The sequence below is a fragment of the Rattus norvegicus genome, chromosome 13, assembly GCF_021556685.1.
Source record: "Rattus norvegicus strain SHRSP/BbbUtx chromosome 13, alternate assembly SHRSP_T2T, whole genome shotgun sequence".
NCBI classification, from domain to species: domain Eukaryota; kingdom Metazoa; phylum Chordata; class Mammalia; order Rodentia; family Muridae; genus Rattus; species Rattus norvegicus.
Window position 1 is genome coordinate 45,285,427 of NC_141546.1, and position 25,415 is coordinate 45,310,841.

At 51.7% G+C, this 25,415-nt stretch overlaps 1 protein-coding gene and 1 long non-coding RNA gene across 13 annotated transcripts; one reads left to right on the plus strand and one right to left on the minus strand.

Annotated features, from left to right (window-relative positions):
* Window positions 1–98: 98 nt before the first annotated feature.
* Ikbke (inhibitor of nuclear factor kappa B kinase subunit epsilon) lies at window positions 99–25,138 on the minus strand. Of its 12 annotated transcripts, none has more exons than XR_015635292.1 (23): window positions 24,861–25,095; window positions 24,251–24,339; window positions 22,192–22,286; window positions 21,455–21,595; window positions 20,948–21,077; window positions 19,421–19,602; window positions 19,137–19,297; window positions 17,811–17,921; window positions 17,455–17,634; window positions 16,616–16,812; window positions 15,908–15,972; window positions 15,739–15,830; window positions 15,523–15,609; window positions 11,516–11,591; window positions 11,280–11,395; window positions 8,717–8,793; window positions 5,625–5,664; window positions 4,777–4,878; window positions 3,432–3,528; window positions 2,684–2,790; window positions 2,457–2,528; window positions 733–846; window positions 99–533 (listed from the first exon to the last, which is right to left on the minus strand). XR_015635292.1 is itself a non-coding variant. In XM_087581305.1 (22 exons), the coding sequence occupies exons 5-22, from the start codon at window positions 21,048–21,050 to the stop codon at window positions 813–815; spliced, it is 1,899 nt and encodes a 632-aa protein (XP_087437431.1). In that variant the 5' UTR covers window positions 21,051–21,077; window positions 21,455–21,599; window positions 22,192–22,286; window positions 24,251–24,339; window positions 24,861–25,095; the 3' UTR covers window positions 99–812.
* LOC134481557 (uncharacterized) lies at window positions 4,877–23,244 on the plus strand. The gene is made up of 4 exons (XR_015635888.1): window positions 4,877–6,059; window positions 6,511–6,706; window positions 8,083–8,140; window positions 21,300–23,244. It is a non-coding gene; the product is annotated as an uncharacterized LOC134481557 (long non-coding RNA).
* Window positions 25,139–25,415: the final 277 nt, after the last annotated feature.

Sequence of the window (25,415 nt, forward strand, 5' to 3'; positions counted from 1 at the left end):
GACCAGGAAATGAGCTCACCATTCCATTTCCCAAAGCTCTGGAGACATCTTTCCCGGACCTCCGGGCTTCCCCACCCCTTCCCGGTCAGGTACCGTAGTTGTAGGAAAACAGAAAAGGCGGTACATTTATTCCATGTCTGAAGGGAGGTACAGGCCTTCTCTCTCCTTAGGACTCTGGGTTCTAACATCTGTCCAGTTGGCATGGCTATGCTTGATACCAACCAGCTGTTTCTCAGAATCAAGGGTTCCTCAGGGAGAAAAGGCAAAGGATCCCTAAAGCACCAGCCGTTGGCCTCAACTTCCCACTTTCTCAAATGCAGGTGCATCCAGACCAAACACAGAGGGGCCATTTGTGGGTCGCCTGCGGCCAAGGATGGGACTCAGGAAACAGCATGGAAAACGGTGAAGAATAAGCCCACTTATCCAACCTCCTGGAGAAGCCACAGGAGAGGCCTGCTGGTCCTGGGAAGTGCAGAGTGTGAGAGGACTGAGGCTTTTCTCCCCGAGACCCGCCTGAGTTCAGACCTCCTGGCCTGGGTGAGGAAAAACAGTCTTGGTGTCTCAATGAGGCAGTGGTAGGTAGCCACATGGTCTCTCTTGCGGGTACTGCCCTGAATGGCCAGGAGTCCCTGTGCTGGCTGCTTCCCAAGAGGACAGGCAGTCAAAGTAATGCTAATTTGTTGGCCAATGGCCAAGAGGGAGGTAGGCTAGTGAGATGGGACCAGAACTTGCCCTGAATTTGGTCTTGCAGTGCAGGGGTACGGTATGAATGACTCTATTGCTTCCGAGTGCCTTGTGCACCCCCCGGGGGCTCAGACTTCTGGTGTTGGTGGAACTCTATGTAGCCTGTAAGGGAAAGCACAGGTCAGCTTGGCATACCCGTTGAAGAAGCCTGCAGATGGTACCCAAGGCATCAATGTTCAGGACCACCCAGCCATCAGGTCCTCAGCCCTCCTGTAGCATCCTTGTCCCAGATGCTACCTTCTGCTTTTCACCTCTGCCTGTTGGAATCCCCTAGGAATCTTAAAAGACCCCACCCAGGCCTCCCTCAGGGTCTCTGGAGCAGTCCCCCAGGACCCTGTACTTTTAGAAGCCCCATTGTTCCAATGTGAAGGGACTCTGGGAGGCCAGGAAGGGGTTCAGATTGGCTCACTGGGCTCCCTGGCTGCTGGTCTGAACGAGGAAGTGCAAATTCACTAAAACGAAGTTCTGAGATATCTGTAAATAGGCTGTAGATCACGGCAAGAAAGATTTGTGTTGGCACAGTAACGATTAGGCCTTCCTGCTCGAAGCCACAGAGGAGAGAGAGTCCCCTCAGCTGCAGTGAAACTGGGAGTGGAAGCCTCCCCAACTCAGGAAGATCTGCTCCTGGCTCTGTGCCTCCTGACCCGGATGCTAGTGTCTCACAGGAGCACGGTGTGGGGGTCTGAATAAGAATAGAAGCCAGAGATGCCTATGTTTGGATGCCTGCTTCCCCGTGGGTGAAAACTATTTGAGAGGGATCAGGAAGTGTGGCTTTGTGGGAGGAAGTGTGCCAGTCAGGGTGGGCTTTGAGGCTTCAAAACCCCAAGCCAAGTTGGACACAGTGGTGCATTGTCTTTAATCCCAACACTCAGGAGGCAGAGGCAGACAGATCTCTGTGAGTTCGAAGTCAGCCTGGTCTATGTAGTGAGTTCCAGGACAGCCAAGACTACACCGAGAAACCTGGTCTCAAACAAACAAACAAACAAACAAACAAAAACAGACACACACTGCTCTGTATAGCACAGACCTCCTGAGTTATTTGGGCGGTTCACAATCTTGGTGTGTACGTCCACACCCGCATTTTCTTTTGTGACTTTTGGAATTCCAAAGCTTGAGCATGGCTGCTGGTCACCACCCACAGGAAGGGGTGCTATCTGGAGATGCACCAGCCTCTGGTCCCCACCCACAGGAAGGGGTGCTATCTGGAGATGCACCAGCCTCTGGTCCCCACCCACAGGAAGGGGTGCTATCTAGAGATGTACCAGCCTGGGCACTCTGAGCAGGTGGGAAGGATGGAGTCCATGGGGCAGGAGGTAAACTTCGAGCAAACATGTTTATCTATGCCATGGTTTCAGAGAAAGGTATAGTGGTGGCATCCACTCCAGGGACACCTGGGCGGATCCCAGGAGCCATGTGAGAAAGTCTTAGGCACACTGTTCACACCCAGTGCAGATCTCAACCCTGACACAAGTCCACCTGCCTCTAAGCCCCACTCTGATGTCCTGAGACTAGCCCGCTTCAAAAAGCCAATGAGTAAAACCTACAGCTCCTGAAGGCGGTACCCTGTTTGTGGATGAGGCCTTACACTGCAGTGCGGTTGCTTAGAGAACCAGCAGGTGCCATGATTCCTGCACGGGGCACCCAAGGACTCAGTGCCCTGCAGCTTGGCAGCAGGGAGGACACAGCCTTCCCCAGACACAGTAGAGGCTTACCGTTCGATGAGTCTGTTGTTGTCCTGGAGATCAAAGGCCAATAGCTTCATATCATTACAAAGTTCCTGCATGCTGTCCAAGGCACAAGAACGGGGTGGCTGAGGCCCAGGTTACTTGGTCCAGAGCCCACTTGCAGAGGCCACGGAGCAGGGGATGGCCTGGCACGGGATGAAGCAATGGGGTTTTAACCTCAGAACCCCTCTTCCCTCCAACTCTCCAGGACTTACTGGAAGACCAGGTCCTTCGGATCGGGGCCGGGATGAGTTGCCATAGGTTGTGGTGAGACCTCAGCTCCCTGTTTGGAAGCTCTGTCCAGGAGGAGCTGATCAAACATCTGAAGGGAAGCCATGGGTTAGTCAGGAAGGGCCTGTCAGCTTACGTGTGGCTGGTTAGGGGCTGAAGGAAGGTAACATTATCTCTAGAGCTCCCAGAACTACCCGGTCTTTCAGCCTCCCCTTCCTTCCCATCCTGGGAGTCCCGCTGCTGTTACTGCTTTCCTTCACCTGGTCTGAGCTGAATGATTCAGTTTGCCAGTTCTTTGTGTCTAACCTAAACCTCTCATGAGCCACAGTTCAGGATAGATGCCGTTCCCGGCCAGTCTCAGAGGCTGCCCACATCACATGCTGGGAGCCTTGTGTAGTGATCTTCTAGAAACTTCCCCTCTTTATTCCTGTGACTAGCTAGACAGCTGCCTTGGCCGGGAGTGAATCAGAAAGCCAAGGAGAGCTCACACAGCCTCAGGGGCAGCCTTGGGACCTCCAAGTCTGCACAGAACCTGAGAATGAGGCCCTGGCTTATATTGACTCTCAGTCTGAAATCACAAATGTTCCTATCTCAGGGCACGTTTGTGAGACAGAGACCTCCAACCCTCATGGGCATCCCTGAATTTGGTCAAGGCTGCTCTGTCCACTGGCAGGAAGTGATCCAAATGCCCCTCCTCTCAGCAGCCCCTAGAACTCCGGAAAGCACTCACACCTTGGCCAGGCTCTCCTGGGCTCCCCGGGCTTCTGAGTTACAGGTAGCCACGGAGTGGCCAATGAGGTGCAGGTGGTTCTGGGCCTTCTGCACCTGCCTTGAGTAGAGAATGAGGTTAGAGCAGGACACCACTGTCCATTGTTGGGACACAGCTATCGTCAGCTCACCAGGGAGTCCTAAGCATTGAGCTCCCTTTAGGACTGTCCTTCTGGGTGTCACCCATCTCTCCATCTTGCCACACAGAGGGAACTGAGAGAGTCCCAAGGGAGCCAGGGCAGGGATCAGTAACACTGCTGTGTGGGTGTAGCTGGGTCACTCATGCGGTTACCAGCAAACGCGGAGCCAGGTAAGGCTTAGGAGAGAGATGACAGTCCAGGCTAATACATTTCTGTAAGGACAGCCCATGCTAGAGCATTTCTGTGAGGAGTGTCCGAACCTCCGTTTCCATAAGAAAGTAAGGGCAAGACTTGAGAATTCTAATCTTTAGTCAGAGGGCGTACATTTTCCCATTGCACAGAAGAAACCAAGTCCCAGGTTCACTAAACCAACAGTGGGCTCTGAATACACATTAGGATTATGGGGCTAGCTTTTAAACTTCTGACATCTATGATCTGCCTAGGCCCAACAAGTCAGAGTGTTGCCAGGTATTGTATTCTAGTGTGAGGGAGAGGAACTGAGCCCTTGACAAGCCCTCAGGCCACACAGCACACTTCCTTCTCAGAGGCCCCAGAAAAGTACACTAGGGGACCGTGGACCAGTTAGAAAAAGGAGCTCCGGGGTTGGGGATTTAGCTCAGTGGTAGAGCGCTTGCCTAGCAAGCGCAAGGCCCTGGGTTCGGTCCCCAGCTCCGAAAAAAAGAAAAAAAGAAAAAGGAGCTCCAAATTTGGGAATAGTTTGAGGGATGGAGTGTTAGTCGACACTGCCTGCCCGGCTTCCCTGTCCCCCTTTGTCTCCTCCCCAGGGGAGCTGGTGTTCTCCCTAGAGAGAAGAGACCCATCACAACAGACAGGCACAGCAGGTGAAATCTGGATTTTTTAGGGGCATCTTCACCCATGATCTAGGCCTCAATCTGCCACTTAGCTCTGTGATATTAAGGAGAGACCAGTTCTTTGAGCCTGGGTCCCCTCATCCGAAAAGGGAGGTGGTAACATTCGCCGTGTGAACACTGGGGAACCAAATAATCACATTTGTAGAAATAGCCCATCATTCTGCCCGCTCACCGTTTCTTCACTTCTCACTAAGTCCTCTCTTACTGCGGCCCTGCAGAGCCCACAGTCCTCTGTTGTCTGGAAGGGCTGGGCCAGCCCAGGATCCTTGAGTTCAGAGGAAGGGGCAGGCCGCTTACCTCATCCGCTTGCCATGTGTGACCAGTGACACCTGATACGTCTGTGCACACTCCTCCTGGAACACCTGCAGCAGCCTCTTGGCTAGGTGACTAAAATTTACCCTGGAAGGACAGAGACCCCATGGTCAAGGGGCGAGCAGCCAGAGCCACCTGCGTGCAGACTTAGCCCTTCCACTGCTACTTGTCACAAATGCCAGCCCCTCTGCTCACAGCAGGGACATCTCTCAGGGAAGAGAGGATGACCACACACTTGGGTCCTGATGCCCAGAGACCAGCAAAGCCTCGTGCACCAATAAGGGGCCAGGGAGGCCAATACATACAGTGAACACATACACACTCAACTTGATCCTTGGGAGAAAAAAGGGATGCAGAACTCTGGAAAGCACATGAGAAGAGGTGTGTGCACATGCGTGTCTGTGAATATGCATGCAGGAGTTAGAGGTGGTATAGCTCTGGAGGGGAAAAAAATCTCCAAATAGGAGACCAAGGAGGCCTCATGGAAGATGTGGGCGTCCAAGAAACAGTATCTATGAGATGCTAGGCAGGCCCACGCCAAGGTCAAAATCAGGGAGGGGAAAGAAGTCAATCAGTGAGAATAATTAGAAAAATCCTACAAGCTTGTTCATGCTGGGAGTAAAGCCAGTTACTTCAAGGTTGATTGTGAGCAACCTCTGACTCAGCTGTGACCCTATATAACCTGGCTCAGATAGTTACGCCCTCTGCCCAGCCATGGCTAAGGGTCAAAGCGCTTCACTATTTCCCGCCTAGAATAAAGATTCACTCCATCCCGATGGACCGATGAGCTCCGCCCTCCTGCCCACCTGCCTGCCCAGAATGGGGCCACTCACTTATCCAGCTTGTGGATCTGCTCCTCATTGTAGCTGAGGCCTGAAGAAAACAGATGGGGATGACGTCACCACTCAGCTAGTCAGGAAACCAAGTTAAAAAGATGAGGACAGCGCAGGGTGGGGGCTATTTTATGGGATCTCAGACCTAGGGGAACCCCGAGGGGATGAGGAAATGGAACATCAAGTAACTATGACAACACTGATGTTGTGACCGAAAGTCTGATTCTGATTTACGTATCAAGGAACCGAGGAGAACTGCTATGGGGCTCCAGAGGGAGGCAAGCCTGCTGGGTGGGCGGGTGTGTGTATGGGAAATGTTGCAGGTGGGAACGCTGCATGAAGTGGTCCTCAAGGACATTAGCCGGGCTTCGGCTCTGCATCCTCGACCCTCTCCGGCTCACAGCTGATTGGCTCCATCCCTTAAGTCACTCACAGGTAAGCCACCACCTCCCAACTCTCCCTCTTTGCCCAGCAACTGTTTTCAAAAGGAGCAACTTTGGGTAGAAGAGCCCTTGCCTAGACCTAGGCTAACACGGAAGCCCTTAAAGCTCTTGCAACGAGGATAGACTGCCCCCTGGTGGTCTTTGAAGGGATGAGTCTTGCGCGTGGCAGTAGCTCCAAGGTGAAGAGCAGCAGTTCTCAAACCTGTGGTTCTTGAGCCCTTTGGGGATGACTGCCCTTTCACAGGGGTTGACTAAGACCATTGGAAAACACAGATAGTTGCATAAAATTACAGCTACGAAGTGGTATCAAAAATAATTTTATGGTCGGGGGTCACCGCACCATGAGAGGACGGTATTAAAGGATTGTAGTGCCGGGAAGGTTGCGAGCCACCGATTAAGAGGATTCTGGTTTGCCTTTCCACCTTCCCATCTCATCACCCCAGGAGCAGGATCTTCCTCCTGGACCTGCACTAGTGAAGGCCAAGGGACCTGAACTCACTCCAGCTCCTCCTCCTAGTACCAGGCAGCTGTGAACAAATGAGTTGGCTTGGGTAACACGCGGAAGCCTATTTGGATCCCAGGAGAGCGCCCTGATGCCTGTGAAGCAACCTTCCAGAATGGCATCGCGCAACACTCCAGGTGCCTGCAGCTGTTCTTATTTTAATAAAGTACTCTGGAAGAGCAGTAAATAAAGACACTCTTGGGGCTATAAAGTGGGATGGCTAAAAGAAGCTGGACCTAGAATAATTGCACTAACTAGCCATTCAGTGCCTCAGTTTCCTAAACTATAAAGTGAGGAAAATCGTGACACGTAGAGGATTTTGTTGTTGTTTGTTTTGGAGACAGGGTCTTTCTGCATAGCCCTGGCTTGCCCTGAATTCACTATGTAGACCAGGTTGGCCACGAAATCAGATATCCAGCTGTCTCTGCCTCCTGATCGCGGGGTCAAAGGTGTGTACCACCAGGCTCACCAGTGCATAGAGTTTTTATGAGCACTAAGTAATTCAAAGACTTATGGGGTTGGCGCCTAGCATCAAGGTGAAGCTTTAGAGCTTGGATGTCAGGAATGTGGCAATGTGGAGGTAAACCAAACTTCCTTGCACTCCTGAAACCACAGTAGTGGCCAGCTGGGCACAAGACCTTGGCTGAATCCCAGGTTCTGCTGCTTCCAGAGACAGGAGGCCTTGCCTTTCCCATGCCCTCTGAGGCCAGGCTTCACAGGAAGATGAAGGCCCCGAAGGAGAGAAATGGCATGTCCTGTAGATCTCCAGACATGTCCTCATTGACGACCACAGGACACTGGTGGCCATGGAGACCTGACATGTGGCCATGTGTGACTGAAAATCTGAATTTTTAATTGAATGCACTCGATTAATGTAAAATTGAAAACCGAAGCAGTGTAAAAATGTTTTTATCCACTAAATACAGCTTTTGAATTGTATTAAGATATATCACATTTACCGAATATTTATCTTCTAGACAGAGATATAAAGTATATGAAATACACACAGGATTTTGAAAATTTAGCATGAAAAGGAGCATAGGATATCTCTCTAGTGGTTTTGTTTATATCAAGTATATGCCAAAATGACATTAAGATGTGTTGAATTGATAAAATATGTTAAATTACTTTTACCGGTTTTTTCTTTTTAATTTGGCTGTGAGATAACTTAGATTGCACATATGGCTAGATAGTATGCTTCTCCTGACAGTGCTTTATAGATTATCCTGGGGCCAGAAGATCATGAGGCAACATTTGGAGCTCTAACATGTTAACTCCCTAAATGACTGGGACTTTTATTCCCAGGCTCCCCGAACCCTGTCCCCACCCCTTCCCAGGTTCAATCCTTACCCTGTCTACTCCACCCCCATCCAACTCAGACAAGCAGATTTTCATTCTTAAACCTCTGAAGGGTTGCTCTTGCCCAGAAGGTCTTTGTGGGCACTGACAATGACGTAAGAAATCTCCTAGTCCAGGAACTCTAATGGGAGCTTCCTCTGATTCTCATCCCCAGATAAACTGGCTCTTTTGGTGGTCCACGGACAGAGCAGAGGGGCCGTGGAGATGGTTCGGTAAGTGCACTGTTCCTGCACAGTGTGGAATCCAGACTTCAGATCCGCAGCACCCGTGGGAATGCTAGGCAGGTGTTGTGACCACCCCTGAGCCCAGCGCTAGGGAGATGAAGACAGGCGATCCCCCAAAACAAGCTGGCTAGCTATATTAGCCAAACTGGTGAACTCTGGGTTCAAGTAAGAGACTGCCTTAAAATATAAAGTGCAGAGCAATTGAAGAAGAAGCCAAGCATTAATCTGTGGCCTCCACAACATATAAACACACATACATTCATGGACACAACACATGCACACACCCCAAAACCAAACCAAATGAAATCATGGAACTAAGGCGTTTCTTTTCAAGCCCCTTTCCACATGACTCCAGGTCACTGTACCCTGTATCCATGTCTCCTGAGCTTCCATCACGACAATACACTTGGGTACAATGTCTCTCAGCGGCCTACGGGCAACATGCAGGCAGGGACTCTCCTGCCTTAGACCAGCAGAGCCCTGGCTCCCTCCATCAAAGCTGAGTAGATAGAAGGGAAGAGAGGGAGGAGGGCCTCTCGTTGTTGGCTCTCTCCAAAAGCTCACCTGGCCTCATCCTAGACTTCTTGAACTGTTTGTAGATGAAGTGCATCTTGTCCAAACAACACTGAATCTTCTGGATACTGTGGGCAGAAAGCAGGAAGACTCAAATACCACAGTGGTAGGGAACAGGAGGGAGCTGGCTCCTTGCAGAAAAAGCCTCAAGACCACAGATTGTGGGGTCATGTGATCTGGGAGCAGGGTGGGGAGTGGGGTGAGGTGGGGGGGACTGGCCTGTCTCTAAACGTATTTAGATAATGTAGACGAAGTCCTCCTTCTCTATCCTAGATCGCGCCTTCCCTTCCTCCCCTCTTGCCCATCAGGGGAGAGAGCCTGGACTGGGTAAAAGAGCCCATACTCATAATAGATGAAATACCCACTCCATAGAAGGAACCAGCAACCCTTCCTAAAACAGTAAGGCAGGGGTAGGGTGAGGTGGAAGATGGCCTCTCGAGGGTCTTGTTAGCCTAGTGTTTAAAGTCATTGCTGCTTCTCCATCTTGTTTTTCACACTGGACACAACTGTTTCTCTTAGGGTCCTGGGGGGGGGGGGTGTCTGTCTTCCCTTAGGGCACTAGGGTGTCCTTCCTCACCCTAAGGACTATTTGGCTCCACTTCCTCCCAGGGATTTCTAGGTAACCACCCCCTCAGTTGTTTCTGGGTCTCAGCTAAGTGCAAGCTTGTTCCCAGGGGCTCACACAGCCCCTCCGCTGTCCTTTTGAGAGGCCGCCGTAAGGATGAGATTGGCTGACATGAGCTCTGGTTTCACGAGTGCGAACTCAGAATTGCCTTGTGATTCCCGAAAGCCACCTCAGTGCACACAGAGGGCTTGTGGAGCACACTAGCAGAGTGGGGGTGGGGCAGTACCTAATCCAGCACACTCATGGTGTCTACCAGAAGAGCTGTGTGTGGTGCACACACTTTGAATCTCAAGCGCTCATGAAGCAGAGGCAGGTGGACCCCTAGAAGTCTATGTGAAAAGTTCTAGGCCAGTCACTATTACATAGTGAGATCTTGTCTCAGAAAAATAAAGATAAAAATAAAAAATTTACCACAGGTGAGACAGAGTACACAAGACTGTGTTCATTTTAGATCAGGATCTGCGAGGAAAGAGCTAAGTAAGCCCTGCCATTTTCAAAGGCGTTTGAGTTAAGAATTGAGGACATGGGATATTGGGTCAGTAAAGACCTCAGTTGCCCTGGTCTCGGTGGGACGAGGGAGTCTGTGGCTCTGCACCTGACAGATTGTGGATGGGTAGGCACTTTTAGGTCTATGAAAAACAGTAATAGGGTTCTTTAAACGCTACAAGTCAGGAGCTGGAGAGATGGCTCAGTGGTTTAGAGTATCTGTTGTTCTTGTAGAGGACCTGGGTTCAATTCCCAGCACCCACATGGTGGTTTACAAGCATCTACAGGTCCAATTCCCTGTGATCTGATGCCCTCTTCTGTCCTCTGGTGGCATTGCATATATGTGGCTCAGAAGAAAATGCATGAAAAATACCCATACATGTAAAATAATAAAATAAAATAAATTTGTTTCTTTGTATTTTGAGACAGAGTTTCTCTGGGTGACCCTGGATCTCACTCTGCAGACCAGGCTGGCTTTGAACTCACAGAGATATGCCTGCCTGTGCCTCCCCAAGTGCTGAGATTAATGTGCATTAATTGGTGTTTTGACTGTATGCATGTTTGTGCAAGGGTGTTGGATCCCCTGGAACTGGAGCTAAGACAGTTGTGAGCTGCCACGTGAGTGCTGGGAATTGAACCTGGGTCCTCTGGAAGAGCAGCCAGTGCTGTTAACCACTGAGCCATCGCTCCAGCCCCAAGTGCTGAGATTAAAAACATGCAATACTACACATATTTTTCCAGAGATTTTAAGCCTATATGGCCTGCCCCCTATCTATCTATCTATCTATCTATCTATCTATCTATCTATCTATCTATCTACCTACCTATCTATCTACCTATCTATCTACCTACCTACCTACCTATCTATCTCTCTATTTACCCACCCACCCATCTATCATGTGGTATTAGGAATTGAACCTGGAGCTTAGCACATGCTAGGCAAGTGCTTTACCACTGTGCTACAGCCCAGGCAAAATAAGATAAATTTAAAATCCCCATTTGCTGTAAGCTCTGGGAGGGGGTGGATCTAACCTGAAGCCCACCTATCGTGTACTGATTGACAGAGGCTCTCAGGACGAGCCTTCTCTCACCTGCTAACAGGCAGCACTGGTGTTTGTCAGACTCGGTGACATGCTCCAAGTGAGAGGACCTGTTTCCAGGCACACCCAGAGAAAAGGGGCCGAACTTTCCTGCAGAGCTACAGCGCCTGCTGTGACTGTCCTTGTGAGTGGAGCTCCCAGTTAGGACAGGACCCAGGTTCTCATTCCAGAGGCTGGTCTCAAGAGAAAGCCTGGCTCTTCCTTAGACTCCCCTCCCACACCCTAGCCCCTTGTCCCTGAAGAGAGCAATCAGACTGACTCAGAGAAAGCTGTTGAGCCTTTGGGACCAGTGTGTTTGCACCCCACCCAGCATCATCACACAGACGGTGGGAATCCCACAGACCTTCTGTTATCCTCATGAATCTGATCCCGGCTCTTCAAAAGCTCTCCAACCAGACAACTCAGGCTCCTTTGGGTTTCTGTGACATTGTGGGAACACTTAGACAGGACCTCTGAGAACTGTGGGGCCAAAAGAGAGAATCCTGTAGGGTCCTTGACACAAGGCTACGCTGTGCAGCCCGCAGGCCCACTCTCCCAAGCCCTCGTTCCTATAAAGCTCCACTCCCCTGGCTCACTCACAGTCTGCAGCCTGGACCTCAGCTCCGTGGCTTCCTTTAGTTCCTGGATGTCAAGCATCCCAGCTCCACTGCTGAGCCTGATGGGGAAGTAAGGATACAGTTGGGGGCTTGGGAGGTAGAGGACTCTGTACCCACGTGCTGGGCACAGCTTCTTTTCGACAGTCCTGTTTGGCTTTCTGAGGGTCTGAGACAGAACAATCAAGCCCTATGCACCAAGGTTGTGGTATTGTTGAGCGTCGTAAAGAATAAAAGTTGAAGTAGCAACACAGGAATCTATGAAAATATATAAGTCTACAACACAAGGTAGCTATTAGTACACTCCTTGCTAGAAAGTTCTATAACTAAGTAGAATAAAGTTCTTCCCAGTAAAACTATATTTCCTGGCAAGTAGCACATTGGTGGGAGAGTACCAGCCCATAGTCTTGGACCACAAATGTCCCACTGCCCCATGAAATGATTGACAACTCGACCCAGAATGATTGACAGGTGCATATCTGCAAGGTGACAAGGTAACACTACCCTGGTTCTTTTGCTGGAAAAACACACCTACACGGTAAAGAATCACATGACCACTACTGTGGTGTGTACCCAGGAAGGACCCAGCATGGTTTATGGTGTGTCCTAACACGAACGTGCTTAACTGGAATCCAACAGTCCGAGGAACCCCTAACTTACCAAAGGTACTGCCGGGAAAGAAGAAGCCAAATGTCAACAGAAAGTTCTACGAACCTGAGGGTGGGGCAGTGAACTGGGAGCTTCCATTAAGCTGGGGGAACAAAGGCAAGGTGTGTGTGGGGGTGGGGTCGGAGGGAAGAACTCACGGAATAAAACTACCACATGAAAAATGTAGTCTTGGACTGGTTCCCAGTTTGGGTTAAATAAGCTATAAAAAGAAATTGTAAGGCAATTGTGATAGGAAATTTCCAATCATGGTACAGAGATGAGAACGTAACTGAGGGGAAGAGAGCTCACTCGATGAGGAAAGCAGGTTATAAAACGCTAAGGGACAGAATGCGGGTGACAGTTTACACACGAACACACGCACACACATGTACACACACATGCACACACACATGTACACACACATGCACACACACATGCACACACATTCACACACACATGCACACACATGCACACACGCACACACACACATACACACATGCATGCACACGCACACACACACACATACACACATGCATGCACACGCGCACACAGACTGACAGACAGAGACAGGGCCAATACCATGTGAGGACTCGTGTCTGGGTAGGAGGTGCTTCCACACTTCTGATTTTCTCCCACCAGCATGCAGTCTTTTAAAATAACCTCTCTCTTTTTTTATTTAAAATATTTTTATACAATATATTTTGACCACGATTTTCCCCTCTGCCAACCCAGATCCTCCCTATATCCTCATCCACCCAACTTTATGTTCTTTTTCCTTCTTAAAAAAAAAAAAGACACAAAAACAAAAATCAAAACCAACCAAAAAACCTCAATAGGACAAATATCAAAACAAAATAAAACATAGTCATGCCTCCTTTACCCCAGAAACCAGTGACAGTGGATTTCATTTTGTGTTGGCCGACTACTCCTGGCCATGAGGTCCTCTGTGGAGTGGTTATTATATGCCATGGATAGAACTGATTTTCCCTGTGGCAGCGGTAGAGCTGCAAATAGATGTTTTATTTAGGGGTGGGACCTGGCCTCCACTATCCCCCCTTGGACATTAGCATATTCCTTCTTCCTTCCTTCCTTCCTTCCTTCCTTCCTTCCTTCCTTCCTTCCTTCCTTTTTCCTTCCTCTCTCTCTCTCTCTCTCTCTCTCTCTCTCTCTCTCTCTCACACACACACACACACACACACACTGATAAGTCTCTCTCTCTGTAATCCTCATATCCTGGAACTTGCTTACTATGCAGACCAGGCTGCCCTCAAACTCACAAAGATGCTCATGCTTCTGCCTCCCGAGTGATGGGATTAAAGACAAAGCCAGCACAGTCTTTACGTGACAAGAATTAAAGCGAGAATCCTGTATCTTTTTGTTTGGGAACACAGGGTCAGAGAAGGAAGAGCTGAGCAGAGAGTCTCGGGGTCCACTGGAGCCTTCCTGAAGGCCGGGATGCCGTGCTGCTTTGCCCACTACAGAGGTCCGGGGCTCCCCAGTGTGTGGCACATCGTGGTGGCCCCATGTGTGGCCATTGGCTTGTTATAGGAGTGGATTTATATTATTGGGGTTTGGGGAGGGAGGAAACCGCAGGATGGCTAAGACCTGGCCTAAAGTCTAGATCTGGAGACTTCTGCATAAAGATAGGAAGCCCAGTCTGCCTTCCTAAGGAAGCACACTGAGGAAAGGGTGATCAGATGGGAAGGAAGTAACACTCTGCCTCCATCAACGGAGGTGACATCCACCCATGAAAATGCCCCCGTTCCGCTGTAGACCACTTGTAATCTCTAGACTCCAAGGCTCAGAGGAGTCTACAGGTCTGAGGAAGTCTGGGAAAGGAGGAGATTGTAGAGCACTGGACTGGGAGGCTTTAGAGATTGGCCAGAGGCCTGGGCGAGGAAAGGTACTGATGGCCTATGGTCCCCTGCGAGCCACATCTGCAGACTCCTCTGTTCTCCGTCCTCCTCCATACCCTGCCGCTCACTGCCCTCAGAGCCTGGGAGCCAGATTGGAAAACCCAGCTCCTGACACCGCCTCCTCCTACAAGCTGTCAGTCCAGGGCAGGGGACGGACAGACACCTCACATATTCCTCTACACACTTCTCCCCAGATCGAGAACCCACACAGGATCACAAGTGGTTATTTTCTTGGTACCAACCTCTCTCTAAGTGGACCCCCCAGGACTCCATCCCTTCTCTACCCACCTCTCTCTCTAGCTTCACCCCAAGACATTTGCCTCAGACATTCCTCCCATCCCCCTCTCAACCTAGGCTTTCCGGGCTCAGAACCTTGGTGACTTGGCTCCCATTCCTAGAGGGCCCTTCCCCAGGCTCAAGGGCCAAGGAAGGACTGGCTGCAGCAGGTAGTCTCATAGATCTCATCACTGTGTCATGGCCAAGGGACTGGCCGGAGGATGTCCAACAGGAGCGCTCCCAATGGCTTCCACCCTCTGTCACAATGGGTTCCGGTCCTGTTGTGTGACAGGAAACCATTCTTGCCCTTTATCTTCCCTCCCACATCACCTCACCATCAGTTTCAACCAAGCCCTGGGCACACGCAGGCATCCAGCCCACCCCAGGCAACTCCCTGTACTTCCAAGTGAAAGGCTCAGGTTGGGGAGGGGCGGGGGGCTTCCCCAGGATGCAGAACTCCCCTCACTCATCATGGACACACTACGCCTTTCAGAGTTCAGGCGATGCTCCCTTCTCGGTGAACTCCCCACCCCCAGGTTCTTTCTCTCCACCTTTCACTAGCTTAGCTTCCTCCTCCCCAGGCCTCCTTCTTTCTTTTCACCTCAGAAGGCAAGGATAGGTGGAAGACCCAGACGAAATATGAGCAAAAGATATGGACGCTGAAACAGTCTGGGCTTTCATTGTTGGTGTGCAGGGACAGAGCCTGGGGATGACTCCTTCCCCTGAATTCTCTGTGGGGCTTGGCACAGAATGAGTGTCACGAGTCATTCAGAATCTTGGTGATTTAAGGTCCTGCCTGTGGTAGGGGGCCTGCTTTTCCTGGGACATGATAGGGTTACTACCCTTTTGAGGGTTGTGAGGCTGCCCTCCCTGGGGTAAGGGATTGCCCTATATCCCAGAGAGGCAGGACCCCAGTGGATGTCTCCCTGTGATAGGCAGGACTAGGCTGAGGATAGACATACATTTGGGAAGATAAGGTTTTAAGGACCGGATGAGGTGCTAATGTTGGGGGCGTAAGGGGAGGGTTTTGTGAGAGCTCTGGTCTCGGGAAGAGGGGTGTTGTGAGAGCTGTGGTTGTGGGAAGGCCTATCTCAGGGGTGAGGAGCAGAGAAGAGAGCTGAGGGGCCCCAGTTGGCCTAGGCAGGACACCTACCTTTCAGTGCCCAGGCTGCTACTGAGGAAGAGGAGGGCTGTCCGTGTGATCTCCAGTGTCTGTTGGCACGTGTTCTGAAGCACCACCCTGTATGAGGGCAGCCCAAGTCAGAGGCACCTCCATGGGCCGCTGTGCATGTAGGCGTGGCCTTAGAGAGGGCGAGGAGAGGTCTGGATGGATACGCTATGCACTCCTCCAGCTCTTCAGAGTACTCACAGGACCCAGTGTAACCCTCGAAGCATCAACGCCTGTCCATCCAGCAGGACCCGCGCCAGCCACAAGGCCTGGTAACCAGCGCCCAGCACGCCCTGAAACGTACGGATATGTAGGATCAGTCCTTCCTAGCGTCAAACCCCCTTCTGCCTCCTTGGGGGTGGCCCCTCACCTTAGCGGTGCTGTAATCGGCCTGTAGGTCAACCTTAGGGACGAACTTTGGGACATCCAGAGCAGCTGCAGACAAAGACTCTGTCTAAGGAGCCCGCTTCTATAGACTGGGTCAACTCTTAGGTCATCTTTCCTCGTCCGCAGTACACAGACGCGGCTGATCGCCCATTTAAAGCCTCCACGTGCCCAGCGCCTTGCAAACCTTGACCGCGAGGATCCTCGAAGTCTCAGTCATTTACTGCCACCTTGTGGCCAAATTCCAGAACTACACTCTAAAGCTCAAAGCCCTGTCTCTCGAGGTTAAAGCCCCTCCCTCCTTCATCTCAGAGGCCGACTACGCATGTCCCAAACGAGAGGAAATATTTATTCTAGAAATTAAGGAAAGAAAATCTAGGTCCCGATACACCCTACCTTCTCTCCAGAAGCCTGGACTCCTGCTTCTTCTACCTCAAACTATCAAAGACGTCCCCCACCAGTAGCAGAAACTGTTACAGGCATAAAAGTTCCAAATGTCCTGTGTCTGTTGGTGAATCTGGGGAAACTCAAGGAAGTCTAGCCACCGGCTCAAGTCGCATGGCAACACAGAGGCATGCATAGAATTCAAACCCGAATTTGCTCTACTCTGTGGGCCAGAGAAACACTCACTAAGGAAACAAGTCATGCCCCGGATGTCCAGAGTATAAGATTCAGCCTGAGCGGCCCTACTCACGGTCCCTGAAGGCCAGCCCCTTGGGTGTGTCGCTGGCCATGCTGAACAGAGTTAGAGGGCTGCTGGCAGCTGTGTGGGCGATGTGCTGGGCTGAGAGGCTTGGCTCGAGGACACAAGGGTGACCCTCGAAGAAGTATTCTTGGTGTTTGGGGGCCACGTTGGTCTGTTCATATACAGCCTCCAAAAAGATGGCAATCCTACACACGTGAGAGGAGAACATGTGTCAGGAGGCCCCATGGGAAGACTCAGCTTTTCTTGGGTAGGGTCTGGGTGGAGAGGCCAAGGGCAGGATGTTGACCAGGATGGGCACCCACTGACTCTGAAACACCCTACACACACAAGACATGAGGACTGTCAGAGCTAGGCACAAGCATCTAAATGATGATTCCCACGAAGACCCGGAAGAGGACCCCAGAATCCCAATGCCTAACCCAATACGAAATTCTCCCCATCCCGTACAGTGCTCCGGGTACAGGGCACATGCCTGTAATCCTAGCTCTCGGAATGCTGAGGCAGGAGGATGGAGAGTTTATCAGCCGGGGCTACCCAGCAAGATCCTGTCTTAAACAGCAAAGACCAAGAATTTAGTGAGAAAAGGGGGGTTCTATAAACAATAAATTACGGACCCAGGAAACGGAGCACCCGCCTCTGAGATTGTCAGTGCTGGTTCACATTGGAAGAGCGTGGGATTGGGAACACAAACAAGGCAGTCTGCTTGACTTGAACTTGATGGAAATAGTACTTCCCCCAAATGTGTTTTGGGAGATGATCCCCTTGGACCCACACCACTGCTTAGACGAGGAAGACTCTTACTCCCTCTCTCTGGTGCTCCCACTCACGTGTTGTGGGCATGGATGTAGATGTGATGCAAAACCGCCTGGGGCAGGGAGAAGACATGGATGACAGTTCGCTGCAGGATGTCACTGGTCTCTGCAAAGAACTGATCGAAGCCCCAGCATTTAGCCTGTTCGGCCTCCAGGATGTTGGCCAGGATGGGCACTAGCTGACTCTGCAGCCCCCTATACACATAAGACACGAGGACTGTCAGAGCCAGGGCCCAAGCGTCCAGATGGAACTCCCCAGGCTACAGAAGAAACGTGGAGGGCCCTTGGGCCTCTGCTGAGATAGTCTTGACTCAGCCGAGAGAGGTGATCCCTAGCCTGGCTTCTATAACGTGCCTGCCCCTCCCACTTACACAGACAGTCTACAGGTGATGGGGAGGCTGTAGCTCCATTCCAGGGGACCATTTTCCTGCTTCTGAGTCCCGGAAATGGCCCCAGCTGGCTTCTCTGTGGTGATCCTATACCTGTAGTGGGGCAGAATCAGAGCTCTAGACACCCCCTCTCCCCATCCATCATACTTTAAGAAACAATAAACTCCAAACAGCACAGTTCATGTCACTTAGCCACTATAAAGTAGGCTGGAAAATAAAAGTGTGGTATCCCGTTCCTCCTGTGAGATCACCTCTGCCCAGTCATGTTCCTTTAGGCAGAGCCCTTCTAGCTGTCACTATGGCTATACCAGGTCCAGCCACCTCTACCTCTGTGGCATGCCGAGCTCAGCAACATACATTTTCTCCAGTTTTCTAGCTGCTCCTCCAATCTCTCCTTCCCTGGCAGTTGGTCCCATGCCAACTCCTTCCTTGTCCCTAACCCTAATAATGACCCCACATGGATTGCCCTTGGACTGAGGGAGCACACACCAGCCTCCTGAGGACACCCTGATAAGAGAAAGTCCCTGAGGTGTCTTCCATTTATTATAAGGCTAAGAGGGGAAGCTAACCATTGGTCAGCTCTGAGGAGACCAACCAAGAACAGTTTCAGATTCCCGAGCATATGCTGAAAGCTTGCTGTAGACCCCAGCACCTCTGACCTTCGAGGCCACCATGCCCTATTTCTCTATAACCCCCAAAGACCATTAACTGCCAATGGTGCAGACACAAGTAAGTACTTATGGACTGCCCTGCCACCCCGAAGCTGTCTCCTCCCAACTGCACGTTATCTACAGCCAATGTAAGCTTCTGCTTTTCTTCCCTACGAGTTATTTATGATGAGCTCTCAGCTCTGGGTCCAGTAGATAACTTTCCTAGCTGCCTTCAGGCTAGAACCTTGAGAATCTGTCCCAAGATTTGCTGCTTTTCTCCTACACAGCATCAGTAACAGCTCAGCAGATCCTCGTACTGCAGGGTCCCCCGTTTCACTGGTTGGACACTTCATCTCTTTTGTTCTAGGTAGTACATCCTGGCAACCCCTGTCTTAAGTTCCTCCTAGCAGACAGTGAGAGGCACTGGGAAGATGCTAGACCTGGGTACCAGCTCCATCTTTATCCCTGTAGGCTCTGTTAACCTCCTTGAGCCTTAGTGGGGACGTGGTGAGCCAGGGATGGGGGCGGGGCTAGAGGAAACAGTGAAGGTAGGAACTGGAGGTACGAGATGCCCCAGGGCCCAGTGGAGGGAGGGCCAGGTGTCTGGAAGAAGTTCAGGGCCTGTCCCTCTCACTCCCTGTCCCATAGCCCACCGTACATGATCTCCTTGTTGCGCCGGGGCCCACCAAAGGGGATGAAGGGCAGACTACCGGTGGCTGCGTGGTACAAGGTCACCCCAATACTCCAGAGATCCACTGTCACCCCGAACGCCTTTTGCTGGGGTTTGCGAAGCACTGCCCGCTCATACATGTCAGGGTGCTATGGGAGAAAGGGAGGGAGAAGCCATGGAAAGATGGTGTGGGGAGTCCTAGAGGACTCTCAGGGAGGCACAGAGCAAGGGGCCTTTAGCTTGGGGCAGGGTGTCTCCAACATATCACTTACCAGGTACTCCTCTGTACCATAGACAGAAACAAACTTCTCATCGTCGTCCAGCTTCCGGGCAGCCCCGAAGTCAGACAGCTTGTAGATGCTCTGCCCCTCCTTGCCTACCAGGCGCATGATATTCCCGGGCTTGATGTCACGGTGGACAATGCCATTCTCCCGCAGGTGGTTCATGCCAGCCACTGGGGACAGACAGAGCACTAATGGCTTGGCACAGCTAGGGATGGGTCAGTCTAGAGTTTGTCCTGGTGAGGAGTCTTTCCTTGGATCCAAATAGATAGAGAGTTGGCACAAGGAACTCAGGGGCACGGGAAACACTGGAGAACAGAGATGTCCCCAGGGCAAAGAAGGGACGGATGGATCATTGGTTACCATTGCACTTGCTACTCTGCCAGATGACCCTGGTTCAATTCTCACACCCTCCACCCCCCAGCACCTCCCACAGGCCATCTCATGACTGGGGCAGTTGATCCAGTGATCTGACTCCCCCTTCTGTCCTCTGCAGGCTCCAGTCACGCATACAGCACACAAACATATGCAGGCGAAAAAACGCCCATATACATAAAGTAAAAATAATTTAATAAAGTTTTAAGGTGGTGGTGGTAGTGGAGAGATGGTTTGGTTGAGAGCTCTTGCCACTCTTCCCGAGGACCTGAGTTCAGCTTCCAGCGCCCACACAATGGCTCGTAGCCATTTGTAACTCTAGGTCCAGGGGATCTGAAACGTTCTGGCCTCTGAGGTTACCAGGCATACATACAGGGTACATGTGCACATATAAGCAAAACACTCATACACACAAAATAAATACAAGGAAGGAGTCCCAAGGGCATCAGAATATAAGACTCATTTGGATTCTCCGGGGAGGTAAAATATACCTAACAAAATTTATCACTTAAAAATTGTCTTTGAATTGTTTTACTATGTAGCCCAGGCTGCCCTAGAATTCCTGATCGGCCTGCCTCAGTCTCCCCAGTGTGGGTGGGGAGCAAGCAACACGGCCTTTCAATTTAGTGGGTTTCTAAGCACACAGCTCAGGGGCTTTAAGCATATTCACACACTATCATGCAAACATCGCCTCCTCACCAAAAACATCTCCTCCTCCCCAGATTAACCAGCACCTCCAATCTGTGTGTCTCAGGCAACTTGACTCCCCAAGGGGCTGTGTCCTAGTGGAAGTGTGGGCTTTGCTTCTCTGCAGCTAGCTTGCCCCCAGCATGGGGTCCCTCAGTTTCATCCATATTGCCTCCTCTGCGCAGCTATATTCCGCCACCTGCAGGCTCCGTAATGTATCCTGTTGGGCTGTTTTACCTGTGGACTACTGTGAATGAAGCTACCTGCCTTAACTGTGGCAAACGCATCCTTTTAGAATTATCTTCTTACAGCTTTGAGCAGAATTGACCACGTGGGTCCTCCTGGCCCCTCCCCCTTCTCAGGCCTGCTGGGGCGCCTGCTTCAGAAGATCACACTCATCCTGGACTTTGCCCACATAGAGGGCCTGCGCCGGGGCGGGAGCAGGGCATGGCTCACCCACACAGCGCAGTACCACCAGGAACTCCTCCTCAGGAAGGCCGAATGTGTTCTCAGGGTCTTCCAGCACGCTCAGCAGGCTCCCACTGGAGCAGTACTCCATCACTAGCACCTTCTGCCGGCTGCCTCCCTGTGCACCGGAAAGAAGGAGGTTTATGGAAGAAGGTACTTCCCACTTCCGCCTGTGAGGAGGTTGCCAACCAAGAGCCGGCAGCACTCATTCCCGGGTCCCAGCTTCTTGCTTGGCCTTCTCGTTGTGTCTCGCACCCATCACAGACCCAGAATCAGCCCAAGGCTATTTTTCCCAAGAAGCCCTCTCTGACTGGGCACTGATTCCCCTTCTCTTTTCCAGTGATTTCCCTGTGTGGCTGCGCACCCTTGATGTCGTGTCTGTTGTCTGCCCCCCCCCCCAATGCCTCTGGACTGCTGATGAGCAGGACTTGGCCCTCCCTGGACTTCGAAGGTCAAGACCAAGAGCATTCTTCTCTGACCAAGCAGACGACCCACCGTTTCCTCCACTGCGAATAGCTTCACGATGTTCTCATGATCCAGCCTCCGCAAGACCTCGAACTCCCTCACTTGTACCTCAGGGGGCCGCCGGTAGCTGGCTGAGTTGAAGACCTTTACAGCAACCACCTCCCCGGATTTCTAGCTTGGGCACAGAGTAAGAGTCAGCATGGGGACCTACCCCTGTTGGGGGACCTGCAACTTTCCCTCTCTTTAGCCTCTCCCCTAACCTAGTCCCAGAGGAGAGAAGCAGGGACTGGGTGGGCTCACATCCACAGCCCCTTCCCCTCCCTACTCAGGGGGCTTGAGCAGCTCTTGGAAGTGACACATCTGATATTGCACAAATGTTGACTTTCGTCCTTGCTCGTTTTGTCATAGATAAGAATTGCCCAGGCAATCTGCCCTGCCTGCAGTTCCTGAGCACCGTGTGTGTTCTGACACACCTCCGCAGCCACTAAAGGACAAACCCGAACAGGCCCAAGCTCCCAGCCCTACCGTTCCTAGATCCCTTTTGCTGTCACCTCCTCCCTTGCCTTGTTCTCTAGTCCCAACAGGTCTTGGACAGAGGCGCCATTCCAAGGAATTTTTTCCAGCATCCCACACCTCAGGGCAAACCTATGGAGTCCTTTCTCATCAGAATGGATGGAAGAAAGAGTCCTGGGACCCTGTCCAGCTCCATAGACTCTTACTGCCCAGCTCTAGGGCATGAAAGGGTCTGGGGCCAGAGTTGCTGTCACCTTATTCCGGGCCTTGTACACATTGGCAGTGGCCCCCTGCCCTAGCAGGTCATCAGTATGCCACAGGTAGTTAGTGGTACTCTGCATCCTTCCTCCTGGAAAACAAAACAACCAAACATGTGTGTGTGTGAGGGGGGGGAGGGGCAAGGTCCCCTGCCTGACCTGCAGCAGACACTGGTATCCAGCCATCAGCTTCCAAGCACATCCCAAAAGGGCTCCATGCAGCCACCGTACAGGCAAGGGAGCTGGGGAAGTGGTGGCACAGGAAGATTAAGTAACTTCCCCCCAGAGAAGCAAAACATCAGGGGGTGGGGTCTCCTGGACCCTAAGCTTGCATCTGTTCTATCCTTGGGGACTTCTCTATGTCCTGTGCCCCAGGTTCCTCCCAGAACTCTTCAGAGGTAGGCCAGCTTCCAGGGACAGACCTCTCTCTGTCTCCTCTTTCAGGCACTGGGGACAAGAGTTTCTGCAACCAGACCTGGGATTGTCCCAGGAGGCAGACACAGTGTGGGAGGAAGGGCCCTGGGTCAGCAAGGGTCAGGCAGAGCCAGTCACACCATTACAAATCTCCAGGATTGCAACACAGAGCCTGGAGTCCCCACCCCTTCTCTGCTTTTGTGGTCCCTGACTTCCTACTGCTGGGAGCTAACCGCTGCTCACCAGGTCACCAGACATATCAGGTCTTGCTCAGGGTTTTACTAGAGCAGGGCTGCATGGGAGACCACCAAGAAGGAAGGATGGGACGAGAAGAGGGGGAGGGGGAGAGAGTGGGAGGATCTAAGACCCTCAAACCCAAGGGCTCAAGAGCTCTGGGGGAAGATCTGAAACCCTCTACAACTCTGCTCCCCATCTTTACACTCATCCTGTTCCCTCCAAAATCTGGTTCCTCTAAAGCAAATGGTTTCAGAAAGCGAAGCCTCAGAACTTACACCTATTGCCTGTCTGCAAAATAGGGCCAGGGCCGACGTTTGGGGATACTTGAGGGCAGGAGCATAAGAAGGACCATCAACCCCCCGCAAATGTTTTGAAATAAAGCTGCATTAGTCAGGCCTCTAGCATCTCACTCCTGCTCAGTCCAAAGGTGCTTGATTCTGAGTCCTTTCTGTCTGGCGTTTTGTTGTTGTTGTTCTGTTTTTGTTTTTGTTTTTGTTTTTGAAGACAGAGTAGCCCAGATACCATCACTGGTGTTGAGGATGGTCTCGAACACGTGTGTCTACCTCCTAAATGCATGGGTTATGGGTGTGCACCATTATTACCTATTACCTCGGGGCTGGGGACTGAACCCTTGGCTTTGTGCATGTGAGACTTTACAAACCAAGTGGGCTCTATCCCGGCTTGGAGTCTAATAGAAAAATGCAGGGAGATTCGTGTGTGTGTGTGTGTGTGTGTGTGTGTGTGTGTGTGTGTGTAGTAGGCGTGAGGGGTGGGTCCCCTCTCAGAGGCAAAGGGAAGAGGGGATGGGGTGAGGAACTCTTGGAGGGGGGCTGGGGAAGGGGTGCAGCATTTGGAATGTAAATAAATGTATAAAACAATTTTACAAAAGCAGACTTTGGAGACTTTTGAGCCAGAAGCCACTCGAGATCAGTGGCCACACCCTAGTTTCAGACAACACACTCATGTTTGCATTGTGCAAAGGTAAGGGGGCCAATGAGGCCTTCTGAAGGTGCCGTGTCAGTTGCCCTGGCTTCTCCGTGTGGCTGAGGGGTCAGCCCAGTGTGAGGCTCAGACAGGCTAAGGCTGCAGCCTTGGGAGCTGGGGGGCAGCAGATTGTGTCACCTTCATAACTCTACCTAGGCTGGTCCTCAACCAAGCCCTGCTGCTGGGGCAAAGCAGCTGAAGTTGGGAAAACAGGCGGTGAGGGGCACAGAACGGGTGTCCCAGATGTGCAGCACGGTCCTGGGTTCTGCGCCTAACAGCACATCTGGATCACCTCTGTCTCCATCCCCACAACCCCACGCTCCTTCTGTAGATAGGAGGTGCAGCACGATGAGTGGATGCCATCCGTCCTGCCCACAGACTCCTGTCCTCCTGGGGGCTCCTCTGTCACAGATATACATACCTGCACTCCAAGGGGCCTAGAATCAGGCAAAGACTCTCCCTGGCAGGTCTGTGCTATGCTTTCTGTCTGGGGCAAGTCCAGGAGCCAAGCTATACCGGAAAGAGAAGAGTGGGTAGATGAGAGGCCCCTAAGTACTGTGCTGTTTGATTCTCAGCCCCGTCAAAGGCCACAAGTCCCAGCCCTTTAACCTGTTCCTGTTGTCACCTTCCCTACAGTCTTGGGGGAGAAAAGGGGTTCCAGCTTCTTCCCAGATGTTGTGGGAGCCTCTCCTGATTACTTGGGCTGCAGGGGAAAGATCACAGGCAGAGGCCAATAGAGGCACCCAAAGCTGAGCTCCAGCTTTGCATTAACATGGTGAGAAGCAGAGCCCAGGAGGGGAGCCTTTTTGGCCAATAGTGGTTCTCCTCAGGGCCATAATCTTCCCTGCCCTTCACTGGCCCCTAAGCAGTCCTTTCTGAGAGTGTTTTCCCACAAAGGGGTGCAGAACACCTCGAGGCTTCCCGCAGCCACAGAAAAGACGCAGGGAGCAGGCATTCAGCTGAGTGTTGACTTGAAGCTGCCCCAGCTGGCTTCCTCACGCCGCCCTCCTCCACAGACACTACACACTCACCCCATCTCCCATCTCAGCTGCAGGGGAATGCGGACTTGTGGGACTGGGTGGCACCCTCAGGGGTTCAGGCCTTGAAGTCAATCCTGAGCAGTGCCTAGAAGATCCTGGTAGCGATGGGCCCCCGGGATCCACTAAGGCAGAGTATGGTCTTGAGCCTGAAGGTTTCTCGCCTGCCTCTCTAATAGCAGTGGGATACACAGCCCCAGGCTCTTAGGTCTGTCATACTTCCTGATTCACTTCTCTCTCTCTCTCTCTCTCTTTCTCTCTTTCTCCCCTCCTCTTTCCCTCCCTTCCTCTCTCTCTTAAAGGGACAGGCATCTCAGCGGCTGCCACTCACACCTCTACCTCCCCCATCAGAAAAGGGAAAGAGGATCCTGTAAGTTGGCAAGTGGAAGCCACAGGGCCATCGCCTGAGCCACAAAGAGGCCGAGAACTGAGGCTGGGGCTCTGTGACAGGCCACTGAGCACTGTTCTGACATCTCTGGAGGGAAATTCAAGTCTCTACTTAACGTCAACTAAAGAGGTCCAGGAAGTTAACCAAGTTGAAAACTGCCT

Bases quoted from the DNA above. Each gene is read 5' to 3' on its own strand.
- Ikbke (XM_087581305.1), bottom strand. From the start codon at position 21,050: ATGGAGTACTGCTCCAGTGGGAGCCTGCTGAGCGTGCTGGAAGACCCT. The intron at 11,592-15,522 runs GTAGGTGTCCTG...CTTCCCCATCAG, and splicing joins AGCAGCCTGGGCACTGAAAG to GCTCAGCAGTGGAGCTGGGA. The intron at 2,529-2,683 runs GTAAGTCCTGGA...TGCCTTGGACAG, and splicing joins CCGAAGGACCTGGTCTTCCA to CATGCAGGAACTTTGTAATG.